Below are 16008 nucleotides of genomic sequence, written 5' to 3' on the forward strand. Positions count from 1 at the left end.
TCAGTCCCAGAACCCTGAGATCATGACCTGAGTTGAAGTCAGACACTTAACCAACTGAGCCACCCATGCACCCCTATGGAATGTTTTTAATATATAAAAACTACTGGTTTCTAGTTTATTGTATTAGCAAATATATATATATATTTATATACTGGTATATATATATATATATACTGGTAAGGTATCTACTTCTTAAAATCTATGAACTTTTCCTGTGTAGTCAAAAACATCAGTTTTTGCATTACTTTCATGCGAAGAATGTGTGTTCTATTGTGGGGCGTGTAAATATACACGACTGTATATTTATCTCTTAAATTAAGCTTGTTGGTTGATAGTTTTAAATATTTTATATATTTATTGTACTTTTTGCCTGACTAATGTATCAAATCCTAGATGTTTGTTAAAATCTTCTAAAGTCTTGTTTTCATCAAATTTTCTTTGTTTTTCTAAAAGTTTTTGCCTTATCTATTATGCTGCTATATTATCTAAGGCCTAAAAATTTATTTATGTTGTATCTTCCTTATGGATGGAACTTTTTCAATTACTACAAAATATTCTTCTTTATCTCCCTTTGTTCATGTCATTGGTAAAAATATTGAAAAAACAAGGGCAGCAATCTGTAATAGAGCTCTCTGAACTATTAATACCGTGTGGGCATAAATATTCAACCTATCTTCTATTAGGCATTCTCAAAACACTCCCACACAACCCAGGGCAGTCTTTAATTATTCCCCTGCAAATGTAGGAAGGAGGCAGCAGAGTAGTCATGAACACCAGCATTTATCCTCACTTTCTTGCTCTTTCAGTATAATGGCTAGATAGTGCCTCTAGCATATTCCAGTGTAGTCTAGGTTATAACCTGCTGACAGGTATGGTTGGCTTAGAATTCATTAGACCCAGAGTGAAAAGGCCTTGGTCAAATCCTGATTCTGACATTTACAAGCTTTGTGGCCTTGGACAAGTCACATGTTCTCAGTGACATTCCTTCAGATGTCAGCCAAGGGGCAAGTAGAAACTGAAGGGGAATCCTGCAGCAGCAGACATGTGTGAAAATGGGAAACATAGGAAACAGAAGACTCCAGAAAGGACAAAACCAAAGGTGGCTCAGGAGAGAAGACCGAGTGTAAAAAGAGAGAGCCATAACATCACCATCAACGTTAAGTACTGGTTAAGCCCTTTGTAAAGTAACATTCTGGGTAAAATAATTTAGACTTATGGAATGGGCTCTGTACCCCAGGATTTTAGCATCTAAGAACACCAAGTCCAATATTAAAAAGTGTCATGGAAGAAAAAAACAAGGGGAAGAAGCCACACATCCTGAAGTAGCCCCCACCCCACCGTGCCTTCCTGGCTCTGGTTGATGGTAACTCTGTGAGTGATCACAGAGCCCTACCTGGAGGGAAGTGGACAAAGCCACTCGAGGAGTGGGGGTCATGGTAGAGTTCTTAGGGAAAAAGTTAAGAGAGGCTGAGTCCAGAAAAGGGAGATTTTCAACAGTGAAGGGAAAAAAACAACAATTATATACTGAGGATGCCACAGGGCAGTCACGGATCTAAAAGAATGAGTCCTATTGAAAACCAGGATGAAAAGCCCAGGTCCAGCTTAGAGGATAGAATGGCTCTCAGGGTGCCCGAGTGTAGCAGATGCCTGCTTTGTAAAGGAGAACCATTAGCATGTGTGTGGTATTAGAGATTTAGGATAGGATGGATGTGTGGGAAGGAAGGAAGGGTGGAGATACAGTGATTCTCATGTAAATACAAGGCTTAGCTCTGAGAGGCCTTTACAGTTCATTTGCAGGGAACTGGAAGGTGACATGTAGTTAGCAATAACTTACCCTGCCAGGTTCCCACAGGGACGGCAAAAATTAATTAACTTTCACAAAGTGATTTGCACATGGAGAGTTAAGGTACCACACTGGAGTAAAGCAATAATGCTCAGTTCCAGTGGGGTTCCAGCTAATGACACACAGGCCAAGGCCTTTCTGCTATAGAGTATTGCTTGGTCAAAATATCCTCCTGTTCCCTCTTTCCTTTTTGCCTCCACTTAGAAAGAGAATCTATTCAGATTTCAGAGGGTCTCAAAAAGTTATCTGGTCAACCTTCTAGGTTCTAGATAGGGGTGTGCTGAAATCATTTCAGGAAAAAGTAGTTTCTTCCTTCCATGAATGAAGGTATGGTCTTGACCTTGGACAAATTGCATTTTTCTACATGTTAGATAAATTACAGAAGCTTGAACTCAAGGTAGAACTTAGACATGCCTCTGGCCTTGGAGCATAGCCATCCTGATTTCATCTGTTTCCATTTGGACAGGCAGTGGTCTGATCACGTCTCCTAGTTTGCACAGACAGTCTGATGAAAGGCAGATATGAAGAGAGGAAGAATTCCCCTCCCCATCAGAGACTGGGCTTACAAAGCTCATGTATTCCCAACCTCTTTGTTTGGCATGTGAAAAAAATGAGTCAGAGCAAGGAAGTCTATGGGCATCCAGATACCCAGGGTCTGAGTACAGGGGAGGACCCAGGCCTGGGAAACGATGACTCTCCTCCCCCAAAGGTTCTCTTGTCCCTGCAGCTTCATATTACAGAATCCCAATTCTCAGGCTTATGTCAGGGCAGCAGGTATCATAGATAGGCTGCCTGTCAGGCCGTAAGAAACATTCTCTCCTGGTCTAGACACCATCCCAGAGCCCTGGGAAACCACTCTAGACAGAACGTGCCTGGATAGTGGCTGGGCAGGGGCTGCAATTTAAGGGCCCTCATGCCCCCCAAGAAACTGCCTGAGGACTCAGTTGCACAAGAAAGACTGTGCAGATGAGGAAGTGATCCCAACAAGGCCCTGGGGAGTCCTTCTGAGTTTGTCAAGGCCAAGTGTGGCCCACCAGTGATGTGAAGCAGGCAGCCTGGGTGGCTTCCCCGGGTTACTGAGCTACAGATGACTGAGCAGGGCAGAGCACAGCCCATGGCCTGTCTTTGATCTAGAAAGTACTTTCTTCCCAGAGCTCAAAGCACTCTCCAGACACCACCTAAGTCATCCTTACCCCCAGCCTCAGGGTTAGATCCTGGTAAAGAACCCAGCCAGGTCCATGTATCCGGCAGATGCCAAGTCTGGCCAAAAGTCAGAATCCCGGGGCACCTGGGTGGTTCAGTAGGTTAAGCGTCTGACTCTTGCTCTTGACTTAGGACGTGATCTCAGGATTGTGAGATCGAGCCCTGCTTTGGGCTTCACACTGGGCATCTCTCTCACTCTCCTTCTCCCCCTCCCTGCACTCACTAGTGTGCCTGTGCTCTCTCTCAAAAAGTCAGAATCTCTCAGGACAGTTTATAAATACAGACTTCGAGTCCCCACCCCAGACCAAATGAATCCGGCCTTCCTGGGGTGGGACCTCAGCATCCCCTAGTGATTCTGGCAAAATATCTGAATCTACTGCTGCCTCCAGACAGTATCACTCTACAGGTCCTGGAGAGCGGAAGCTTGGTTTGTTTTTTCCTTCCACGAAAAGGTAATTGGGGAGATGCTTTCCATGGCAAAGGAATTTGTAACTCTGATGGCCAGAAGTCCTTCCTAAGCCTACATTGTATCCATCATGCTAGATGTAAAGTTCTCTGAGCTTCTGTGTGGTGAACAGGAGGAGCATAGCTCTATTACAGGGTAGCCTCCACTTCCAGGGAGAGATGCGAGGGCATCCTCCAGGTTCTGAAGTTTAGAGGGAGAACTGGGCCTCAGCCTGAGGTTCCTGCATTTGACCTTGTGCCCACTGCACCCCATGGGGCTGTGGCTACTCCCCAGTGGAGATACAACTGAGTCCAACATTGGACTCAGCATTCCAACTCAACCTTCACTCCAAAGGACAAGGGGGTGGGAGACTGAATGCTCCCAGACTGGCCTCTTTCCCCTATTCCCAATATGTAAGTGCAAAACAAAACAAAACAACAATAACAAAACAATCCAAGACAGGGCACCTGGGTGGCTCAGTGGTTGAGTGTCTTGCCTTTGGTTCAGGGCGTGATCCCGGAGTCCTGGAATCGAACCCCACATCGGGCTCCCCACAGGGAGCATGCTTCTCCCTCTGTTATGTCCCTACCTCCCTCTCTGTGTCTCTCATGAATAAATAAATAAAATTTTAAAAAAAATCCCAGGCAGTGAGGTAAGGAAGGCCCCCGAGGCTGGTCTCCCGACACCAGCTATCAGGAGCTTGTCCCAGGAACTCAAGCTAGCTGCAGACTCCTCCACCCCTCTCCCCCGCCACCCCCCTCACCCCAGAACCTGGAGGGAACCTGAAGTGGAAGCTGGGATGGACCTGGTTTGCTCACTGCAGCAAAACAGTAACCCTGTGGGGCATGATGCAGCCTGGGGAGCTGGAACAGGACCCCCACCCCCTAATCAGCCTCATTTTCTATGGGCTCCACAGGAGAAAGAAATATGATGTGTGGTTTGGAAAAGGAGGAGGAAGCAAAAGCCTCTTCTGCCAATGGCAATGCTGTCTAGCATTTCAATGCTACAGGAATTCTCTGGTGGGCTTTATGGCAGAATTTTTAGGGGTATGAGCTTGACCTTATCAGCGTGATCATAAACTCCTCCAAGATGGGGACTCTGAGTTCTATTTGCTCAACTCAGAGCTGGACACAGAATAAGTGCTTGTTACGTGCAGGCAAGAGTAACAATGCGCTGGGTCTCCAGGCTATGTGCACAGCACCAATGACTACAGCCATGTTCGGGACAGGTGCTCATTTTCCAGGTGGAGTTGAAATGTTTCCAGTTTTCCACACTGGAAAGCCAGCCCATGGAGGAGCCTGGGAGATGTTCTAGCCTGAATCGGGCCATTCCCCAGAGCATTCCTCCTCCCCCACTGATGCCTGGACACACTGCTCCCACACACAGCCCCAAACTCCCCGACTCATCTCCTAGAAGATGTCTCAGAGTCACTTAACCTCACCCTGGGTTATTTGTCAAGACTCCCATTTAAATATTCTAGATGCTATCGGGGTTTCCAGCTTCTTGTCCAACTACTGAGCTCCAAGGACCCTTATTGATCATCTGGTCCAGTCATAACCCAGAAGCGGGATGTGACCAGCGTTTTTGTTTCTTTAATAGAAGACACGAGAATAAAAGAGAATGTCAGAGTATGTCACATGCAGTAAGGGTGAACTCCATTTCAGGAAATTTTAAATTACACACACACCTAAGTGTATGGGGGTTACAAAGTCAAATGCATTTTTTCTGGCGAGTCACAATCACAGGAAGTTTGAAAAACACCAACCCTATTTTCTCATGTTGCCAATAAGGCAAATGACACACAGAGATGTAAAGCTAGTTACTTGAGGTCACACAGCTAGCTGGTCAGTGGCAGTGCCTGGGCAAGAGCTCAGTTTTCTCCTGCTTCCTATTTTAGTGCTCTGCTCACTAGAGCCGCAGGTCTCTGGTTCTGTACCCAGAGAACACCCCTGGTGTGGGACAGGGCCATAGAGTTCTGGGAAGCCTCAGCCCCACCACAGCTGCCCAGCTAGGAGTGGGCCCCCATCAGCTGACCCAGGGCAGCTGTACCTGGCAGGGATATTGACAGAGGATGGGTACAGACAGCTAGAACCTTTGGCGGAGCTAACTTTGCACATGCAGCCAAGAATGACCTTGACTTTCATCTCAAGAACTTTTTAATCTTTAAATTAGGGCAAAAACACGAAAAGAGGCCACTTTAGGATGAATGCAAGGGCTACCCAGCTCCGAAACAAGTCAAGAGCATTGCTCTCTCCCTGTGGGAGTGCAGGGCCACAGAGAAGCACCCTGCAGGGAAGATTCCAGGCTATGAGCTGGGTCACTGCCTGCTCATTCAAGCTGTGACCACTCTCAACCCCCTTAGATGAAAGAGTACTCCTCTCTGCAACATGCTACCTGTTTCTGTAGTTCTTCAGGGTGATCAACACTGGGGTCAGAGGAAAGTAGGGGTGTAGGAAGGGTCAGAAAAGAATACAGGCCTTTATTTTAAAGGAGAGAAAAAACCAAGGCTCAGAGAGGCCAAGAGACTTGAGCAAGGTCATAGAGCTAGCTGGTTGGAGAGCCATGCATGACTTAAATTCAGAGCTCCTGTTTCCCAGCTCCCCACTTCTCAAATCCACAAAGCCCCTGGACATTTTGTTACAATGCAGATCCAGTAGGGTTGGGGCAAGGCTTGAGACTCTGCATTCCCAAGAAATTTCCAAGCGATGCCGATGCTACTGGCTCTATCCCATGTTATCTGGAAGGTTATATAAATGGATCTTTAAACTTCACCACTGCTTATATCAAGGCTCAAACTCTCTACTGTAACCAGTGAATCCTCTAAGACTAAGAAACATACCTGTTTAAAATAATAAGCATTATTATTTTAACATGCATCAAATACTTATTTTGTTATCACCCCTATCTTATGTATAAGGAAGCTGAGACTCAGAGAGGTTAAGTAACTTAGCCTTGAATCACACAGCTAGTAAGTGGCAGAGCCAAGATGCAAACTCAGCTCTGTCTTGACTCACAGCTTAACCAGCTAAAAGTGGTGCGGAAGCACACCCTCAACCCTTCCTTCCTCTGAGCCTTGGGAGCTTCTCCCCAGAACGCTCATGACACTCCTCCAGCCAAACCATGTTTTCCCCAGCACTACTTGGCCACAACTTTCTCATAATTCACGCTCCTAAAGGTCTTTTTTCTCCAGATCTGTGTAAACTTAATGGACTCCAACAAGTTATTTTTAGAGTGATCTAGGGGAGACACAAGCTGCAAAGATGCTAAGGGTAATGTGTGGTTGGCTGATCCACGCAGTAAGACACCTGGTGATCTCCTTCTAAATCAGGGGCGTGCATGCTTTCACCAAGGCCATGTCAGTGTAGACTCTGAAGTCTAGCAGCATGGACTCTGAAGCCCTGCCCCAGGAGGCAGTGCCAGGCACCAGGAGTTTGGCAAGGAAGGGTGCATAGTCTACGCTGGAAGCATTGAGGACTCCCACACAACAGGAGTGATCTCTGGCAGAATTACTGGGAGGACTGCTTCGGCGCACTTCCAGGTGCTACCCAAACCCAACCCTGTGTTTTGGCCACATCTTCAGGATTATGAACCATGCTTAGTTACACCGTGCTTCACCAAATGTGAGCTCACTGCTGTGACATACATGTGATGACTATGGACAAGGGTGGCACCCATTCCCACACATGAATGAACATCTAAATGGCTGGCCCGATACCTGTGGCACAAGGCTGACTCCTGTTGGCTCCAGGTTCAGAGTTCACCTTGCTGGGGCTGCCTTCTCCAAGCAAAGAAGTGTGAGAAACCACTAACTACTGCAGAGGCCCTGGTGGCCAAGAGGCAACAGGACAGATATGAGGCTGTGATGCTCCAGAGAATGATCAGGAGGGGACTCAGTGGGGCCCAGGGCTGGTCTGCAGTTAGGGGGTAGGCCCGAGGTGTCGGGCCTCAGTGTCTAGATGCAGGGAGAGTTGTTTTCCAACCAGCCTCAGGTGCAAGGCTGTCTTGCTCCAAATGCTGGCTCTGCCACTTACAAGCTGTATGCCCCAGGGCATGTCATTTACCTTTTTAATACCTCGATGTCTTTAACTATAAAATGTGGAGAGCAGTGAATAGTCCACATGAGCCGGTATATATATTTAAATAGTGCCTAGCCTTTTCAAAAAGCGGGGGGCGGCGAGGAGTGCCTAGGTGGCTCAGTCAGTTAAGCGTCTACCTTGGGCTCAGGTCATGATCCTGGGGTCCTTGGATCCAGGCCCATGTCAGGCCCCTGCTCACTGGGGAATCTGCTTCTCCTTCTCTTTCTGCTGCTCCCTCTGCTTATACTTGTTCATTCTCAAATACATAAATAAAATCTTTACAAAATAAATACATTAAATAATAAATAGTGCCTGGCATGTGATGAGGGCCTGATTAACGTGAGCAAGGGTATATATATATATGATAGCCAGGGGTCCCTGCCTCCACTCTGGCAGACAGTGACAGGGAGGCATCATGGAATGAGAAAGCACACTTTGTGTTTCTATTTTTCACACACACATGTACAGAGAATGGCCAAGGCTGAGTACCCACTTTTTCAGGGCACACTCCAGTTCATTCTTCTCATTGTGAGCTTCTTGGAGTTGGGAGAAGGTCCTGGTCAGGAAATCCTCAAAGCTGGACAGTAAGTGAGGTTTGTCCTTCTTCAGTTGCAGCCAGAGTTGCTTGATATCACTTTCACTACAAAAGGAAGGGGGACATTAGTTCTGAGCATGGGAGCACCAAGGTCCCCAGATGTGAAACTGACAGCCAGCACATCTCGATCATGCAGTGATCTAGCAGTGGCTAGCATTTACTGAGTGCTTGCTATATGCTAGGTACTCCATGCATATCAGCTTATTTGACCATCACGGTAAACTAGGAGGCTGGTGCTCTACTTCCCCCAGAAGAGGGTGAAGTGAGCTGTCTCAGAGCACTCAGCTGGTAAATGACAGAGTCAAGAGTCAAATTTGGGGCCATCTGGCTCCTGTGTTGGCCTCCTTAAACTTGCACTCCACTGCTTCCACCTCTCTGGTTTTTCCTGACAGGCTGGTGGTGCTGAGCATGCCCAGCCATGTGCTGGAAGCATCTAAGAATGTCAGGAAGAAGGGAGGAGGACAGGAGCATAGTGCATGTGAGGACGAATGCCATGGAACTAAAACAGGGAGCTTGTTGCCCCAGGAAGGACAGTCCTCGCAGCTGAGAGGTACAGACATGCCATCTGATGGATGGCAGAAAGCAATTGCCACTGTGGGGGCCAGAAGAGAATATGCAGCACCCCACTGGGGCCCCATGGCACTGGGAAAACCTGATAAGTGAAAGGAAGGGAAGACACAAATCTGCGAGATGTATGCACACAAATGGAATGACAAATGGAAAGCTTTCACAGGCATGCAGAGGGACAAAGACACAGAGTGACAAGCCCAGAGCCTCCCTCCTGCCAGCCTCACCCCTGGCCAACAGGCACAATGAGCAGGTGTGTACATAGACACATAGGGCCACACAGTTCGGTGACAGAAAGAAGGAGGCAGCGGCATACACTGTGGACCATGCTATCCCTCTCTGGAGAAACCCCAAAATCTCTCCATCCTACAGAGCCAGAGAGCAGTCTGATCTGCAACCCATGAAATTCTAAAACCACGATGATCTGAGGGTAGCTACAACCAGGAACCCTTAGGATAAAGAATAAAATCCTTTGTTCTTGTGTTACAAGTACTAGATGGGAGCAACCTTCCTCTGAAATGGCATCTAACAGTGCCATGTTAGCAATGGGCCTGGGCACGCAGAGGACTCTTTGCACCCAGCAGAGGGAGGCCCACTGAGACATAAACCTACTTCTGACTAGTTAGCAGATCATCCATCCATCGTCCCTCCCACTTTTCCTCCCTTGCAGTCCTCCAACTCATCTGGACCCCACATTCACCCGTCACCCAATGAGTACTTCTTATCTGTTAGAACCCAGGGCTGATATGACATGAGGTGGTCTGGGAAACAAGGGAAGGAAAGTAGGGTCCTCCCTTGTTTCCAGAATGAGTTCCATTTCCCCCACATGGAACATGCTATGGTGGCCCACTTTACTGTACCGTAGATACGATGGAGATGGTATAGGGGGTTGAGATACACAGATCCCAGAGACATATGACGATGGCCTCTCATCATTGGGACAGGCTGCTCCCTTCATGAAGTAAATGCATTATAAAATCAAGGTCCACCTTGCTAGCTTTGGTCTGTCTGTTCATATCTGCCATGTTCTTGCTGGAGGAGCCAATTGGCTAGAGCCTCCAGTGAGATTTGCAGACCCACCTGACCCTCTTCCAAAGCTCATTGAATCCCTTCATCATGGATGTATCACCTCCCCCCAGATTTCTGAAGAAGGGACAAACCCATCAATTCTTGATAAAAAATAAGTGAAGTCCCATACACTGTCAAATCACTCAGCCAATCAGACCACTGGGAAAAGCTGGGAGTTTGGACGTCCAGTCTACTGTTTCTGCTCCTCGTAGAAGGTTGTAAGGGGTGCAGGACTAGATGGGATTCTGGGATTTCAGTTGACTCATCTGCCTACTTCCAGAACAACATACAAGCTATTCTGGGGAGTGGTTCCTTCAAAGACCTCCAAAGTCTTCACAGCCTCCTTTATGTCCTTATCTGGGGCCCCATGGTCTTGCCATTCCTCTCATGCTGCAACAACAGCCACTGCCTTCCGTTTAGCTTCCATGGGGATGGAGAGTGCTGGCTGCCATCTTCTGCATATCAATTTCTGTGACCACTCCTGAAACCTTCCCTAGAGCCTTTTCTTCCCCAGAATGCCTCATGCTACCTCAGTTCTCCACAAGCCTCTACAGAGGCCCTCAGAAGAACATTGGGTGAACTCTGTTTTGAAAGCCTTTGCAAGGAAGCGGGGGGCTGCCCCAGAAAGGAGGGATGGATGGAGAGGTGCCTCTCTATCCTGACAGTGCTATGGATCACCCATATGGGCCCTCCTCCCACTCCTCCAGGAGGAGGCTTCACGGGGTCACTGGCATGGTCACTATGCTCTGGCCTCTTGTCCTTGGAGAAGCTGAGTCGGGTCTCTGACTAACACACTTCCCACCCACCCACCTGCCCTCATCCACACCCTGCAGATCTGCCCCTGCCCCACCCCTTCCAGGCCTGCAGTGGGGTTGCCCTGCTGTCACCACTGCCCCTGGGGGCAAGTGCACTGCCCATCCAGAGCCTCTCACCAGGCTCTCTCCCAGGCCTTTGCCTGTCTTTTCTTGTCTGGCCACAGGTTTTGGCCAGCCTTTCTCAACTCTGACGTAGTCTATCAAATAGTTTGCTCAAAAATCTGCAGAGCTACGGACTGATGCTTTGGCCTGTGTGTTGTGTGGAGGCCCCTCCTTTCCTGCTACTTCTTCATCATTCTCAACCACAGAGCTTGGGTTACTTTTCTTCCCAGGCTCGGGACACATCAGCTCCAATCATTAGGCCATTCCCGCTCCTGATACATACACCCAACCCAAGACCAAGAGGCCCAGAAGCAGAAAGGCAAAATGCAATGGGAAAAGGGAGAAGATCACAGTATTCCATGTTTTTAAGCTACTGGTTTCCCCCAGCTACCACACCACTTTTTATCTTATTTTATCCTATTTTTGTTTCGTTTCATTTCATCTTAAATGTCAGATCCATTTTGAAAAAAAAAATGGGGGTATTATGTTTTATTTGAAGTTCCAGCTATCTGAAATTTTCAGCTGAATCACTGATTATCCAAGTGGTGGGCTGGAAAAAAACTGATTAATTTCCCACCTCAGCTTCCTGATGGGTTTGGTTTGGCTCAGGGATGCAGTGTGCAAATGCCTCCACATGAGGTGCCTTTGCCAGGAGCACGCCGCTGTGGAGCTGGCCAGGATGCCCTGCAGCCCCCCAGGGTTGACTCTGGGGGAGGTGGAAATGCTGGTGAGGTGGCAGTGACAGGGAGCCCATAGCAAAATGGCCTGAGAACCCATCCAGGCCTGGTGCAGCCGTCTGCGACAGCTGTCCTCACGGAGCCAAGGACTGTGCTGATACCGTCAGGTAGGAGTGAGGAGAGGCATAGCCGGGTTTCCCCCTGAGAAAAATGCAAAAAGCATGGATGCCTGGGTGGCTCAGTAGTTGAATGTCTGCCTTTGGCTTAGGGCATGATCCTGGCATCCCAGGATTGAGTCCCACATCGGGTTCCTCCCAGGGAGCCTGTTTCTCCCTCTGCCTGTCTCTGCCTCTGTCTCTGTGCCTCTTGTGATTAAATCAATAAAATCTTAAAAAAAGAAAAGAAAAATACAAGAAACAGAGACAAGTGTCTGCCAAGGGCAGGCTGGACAGAGCAAGTCTCCTAACTGGCAGCCCAGAACCTGGGGCGTGGCTGAGCACTAACAAACACTAATGTTGCACGGGGCAGATGAAGCAGTGGCTCCCAGGCTGGGCTCCATCCCCCAGTCCCTGTCACCACTTACTCTTCCAAAACCCTCGAGGCTCCAAGTTTGTCCATCAGTGTTTGGAACTGGGTCTCCTCATCGTCATCCATGTGGCCCACATGCTCTTCCCCTCTGGACTGGTACACCTTCTCTTCCTGCAGCGGGGCCACCTGTTCCCCTGCATCTTCCTGACCTGGCTTGTTCTGGCTGAAGAAGAAGTGACCTGGGGGGACACACAGCACCGGGATCTGAATTCAGCGAGCAATACTCACCCAGGAAGACCTTCTCATTCTTAGTTGCCAGGAATCGTGTGAGGCTCATCCGAAAGAAGAAAAGGGCAACCCCCCTACGGCAAGCATTCCTGGACACTATCTCCTGGGTTTGGGGGCTCTCCCACTTCCACAAGATGCTGAGAGACGCTAGAACCTGGGAAAGGTGGAATGGGTGACGGTACGATGGTGCCTTTGTGGTTCCTAGACCTTAAAATCTGGCTTTGAGCTCATCTCTTCACTGATTTCCTCTCTGGACAAGAGGCTTCCCTCCATCAACCTCCAAGCCTGACTGCGCTCCGAAGCATAAGCTAGTCATTCCCACCACTGGGATCACCGTGCTTCACGTTCACTAGCGATTAACAATTTTGGGTGCACTTTCTCCATACAGACTGCCTGTAATGTACAGCAATCTGTCTTATGCTCTCAAGGCAGTTATAAGCTCCTAGAGGTCAGGAAAGGCCTCAACTACTTCCAAACAAACTATATGGCACTTTGTTTGAGGCAGATGTGTGATAAAACTTGCCCACTGACCAGTACCTGCTCTGATCAATACCTGATCGCTATCTGATCTGTTGGTGTATCAGGTTTCTTTATCTCGTTTATGAATCTCTGGTCTCTTTCCTCCTGGGTACCTTGAGAATGACTGGTCTATTCAAACCCTCTAGAAAGTCCTCTGACAGTGGGTTCCCCTCCATCTGGAAAACTCAGCCAGGGGATCCCTGGGTGGCGCAGCAGTTTAGCACCTGCCTTTGGCCTGGGGCGCGATCCTGGAGACCCGGGATCGAATCCCATGTCGGGCTCCCGGGGCATGGAGCCTGCTTCTCCCTCTGCCTGTGTCTCTGCCTCTCTCTCTCTCTCTCTCTGTGACTATCATAAATAAATAAAAATTAAAAAAAAAAAAAAAACTCAGCCAGACCCAGGTTGAAATGAACCATTTCAGCCACCCCACTTTGTTGCACACTGGTAACATGGAAAGAAAATGAGATAGAGAGGCTGGAAATCTCATCTCGGCTCCCCCTTTTGTGACTAGGCTTCTACCTGAGTTTCCCTGCATTCCCCTTACCCCTCTCAGGTGGGAGGGGACCTGGTCATGACAGTGTTGTGGTACTGAGAGAACAATGGTGTGAACAGCTGCCATGGACACAGAATGAGGCCCAAATAATCCAAAGCTTAGAAGTTTCCGGAGAGCAGGGAAGCTTGTGCTACACAAACCCACAGATCTGGTGGGAGAGGTGTGCCCTTCCATAGCTTTAGGTAGATGCATGCCCTGGGGCCCTGGCACCCATCAGAACTTACTAAATCCAGTGGTGAACTCCTCTGGTGTCAGGAAGCCATTGCCGTCAGCATCCAGGGCATCGAATACATCCTCCAATTCCTCCAGGCTGAGAGGCAATTCCTCATGGAGCCTCTGAAAACAATCCAGACTGCACTGGTTAACACTCAGCTCAGCAGAGCTTCCTGCCAAAAATGTCTAGAGCTGGCCCTGTCCCACAAAATATCCCTTTACCATGCTTCTCCTCCTTTGAATGTTACAACATCGATGATTTACCAGGTGCCTACTGATGTGCTAGCCAACTTTCTAGGTGATTGACAAACAAATAAATATTTATCAATATATTTATAAATATGCGTACTTGTATTTAATTCTCATGACAATCCTTTAGGTGGGCATTATTATCACCACTTTCTACAGGAAGTATGAGGTTAAAGTTCCTTGCCCAAAGGTCACCTAGCCAGTAAAGAACCACACCAGGAGTCAAATCCAGGCCTGACTCCAAAGCTGGCCCTCTTCATAACCATAAAGAATGGAAACTGTGCAGGACTGAATCCTGTTGTGGGCTATAAGCTACATGACGTTCCGTTGTCAAGTTAAATGAGATAGCAAACATAAATAACTTGGCCCAGGGCCCGGCCCAGGGAAAGCATTCAATAAAAGGTAGTAGGGAGGCAGAGAAAGAGAGTGGGACAGACAGACAGACAGAGTGATCCACTGACCCACCAAGGCCAGCCAGCAAGTGAATGACAAATGGCCAGGTTTCGCCCAGTCCTCCCTGTCTCTGCAAGCCCCATCCTCTGCCATGCTACCTCCCCTGCTAAGACACAGGTATGGGTCACACTCGGAAGCCTCCTTTCATGGAGCCACTCATGTCCCTGGGTCTCAGCACATTTGTCAATTTCTGTGGACACACATTTTGATCCTTTGGCCCTGAGGGGATGGTAGATAAGCTCCCTTCTTTTGTGTAAGTGACCTACACCCATCACTTCAGGCTATGTCCCCTCCTTCTGCTTCCTATTGGCTCTCAACTCATTCCTGAAAAGATGTTAACTGCCATGTGCTTAAGGTATCAATCCTCCAAGAGCATTTGTGTTCTAAAGAGGAACTGGACAGGGTGGTGCACAAGGCAGCTTTAAATAAACGCTGAACCTAAATCCAGACCTGACTAGGGACCATGCAGGATGCAGGATAGGAGGGGAGGGACCAGCTGCTGTTGGGATAAGGAGAAAGTGGCTAAGTTCCTGACACTTCCCTCTGGCCTTCTGCCTCATGTGCAGTGGCCCCAGGTCAAGGCTGATCAGCATAGTTGAAGCAAGTGTTCTCTTCTGCCCTAATAATCTAAGTCCCCACACAAGGACTCCCCAGGGGAGTTCATTACAGCCCAGCTGATCTTCCTCCCTGTTACCCAAGAGACAGCTGCACAAGATTGCCAGCATCCAAGTAACTGACAGCTGAAGACAAGGAGCACAGGGTTGTAGGAGAAAGGTATATACCCCTCTGAACAATGAAAACGAGCCAGCAGGTGTGAAAGCCCACAACATGACTTGCAAGAACACTTGGCTTGATCCTATGGCTTGATCCTATGGCTGATAAGTCATAAAGTTTAATTTGGCAGGTAGTGCATTAAGGGAGACTGTGATGCATTACAAAGTGGAAAGATAGGATGCTGTGGAAGCCATTTAGAAGAACTGAATTAAATATGAATGAGTTTTTTAGAAAGGAAGGGAGTGAGAGTGTGTGCAAAGCATCTAGAAGTACATGTGCTTAGCATACAGCAGAATCTCTGGCTTATCAACAATCCTTAAACCAGCTGTCTCAAAAGCCACAGTATGAAAATGAGGGAGGTGGGGTGAGGAGTGAGTCAATTTTGCAAGGAGGAAGTTTATTAGCTCCGCTGGAAACCAAAGGCATCAAATGGGATGTACAGGGAAAACCCAAGTGACTCTGCTCTGTTCCTCTGGGTGATCCTCCCTCTTCCCTCCCCACTGTCAGCCTAGGACTGTTGGATCTGACCTGAGATATGCCTCACACAGTGCTGGAGCTAGAGATGGGCTGCCAGGGGGCTGCAGAGGTTGGTGGGACCCTCAATCTGCCTTTCACCCAAACCATCCAGCATATGGGTACCTCTTCTATTGTTAGCGTGAATCTCGAAAAGCTGTCATACCCCGCCCTGAGGCTCCATTCCTGAATCTAACACAAGTCCCTCCATCACCTAACCCCAGCCTCTCTGGTCTACGACTCAAGCTGGTTTCTTCTTGAACCTGGGACAAGTGATCTTAGATCCTCCCAGGAGTTCTTACTCTTCCTGTCCCAGCAAATTAGTACCAAGTTCTCCTTTAGCCTTCTCTGTACCACACCAGATTCTTTAACTTCTCTTTGTTTGCCCTATTTGAAAAATCCTTTATTCTTAATAACCATAATCACTTCTTGTTTATCTTTGTTCTCAGGTCCTGCAAAGCCATGTAAAATCATTTCATTCTGGCCTTGTCCCCTGAGCACCTGGTACTGTCTACATTTTCAATTCA

General features: G+C 48.1%; 1 protein-coding gene across 7 annotated transcripts in view; it reads right to left on the reverse strand.

The window, feature by feature from the left end:
- CRACR2A (calcium release activated channel regulator 2A) overlaps positions 1 to 16008 on the reverse strand; it is a 163027-nt gene that overhangs the window by 87233 nt on the left and 59786 nt on the right. For all 7 annotated transcript variants that reach the window (XR_005379744.1, XR_005379745.1, XM_038576493.1 and 4 more), the window contains 3 exons: positions 13504 to 13615; positions 11975 to 12158; positions 8061 to 8207 (listed from right to left, as the gene is read on the reverse strand). Coding sequence is in view for 5 of the 7 variants with exons in the window: in XM_038576493.1 (XP_038432421.1) it covers positions 8061 to 8207; positions 11975 to 12158; positions 13504 to 13615 (443 nt within the window). In the remaining 2 variants the exon portion in view is untranslated. The remainder of the gene's footprint in view (positions 1 to 8060; positions 8208 to 11974; positions 12159 to 13503; positions 13616 to 16008) is intronic.

The sequence above is a fragment of the Canis lupus genome, chromosome 27, assembly GCF_011100685.1.
Source record: "Canis lupus familiaris isolate Mischka breed German Shepherd chromosome 27, alternate assembly UU_Cfam_GSD_1.0, whole genome shotgun sequence".
NCBI classification, from domain to species: Eukaryota; Metazoa; Chordata; class Mammalia; order Carnivora; family Canidae; genus Canis; species Canis lupus.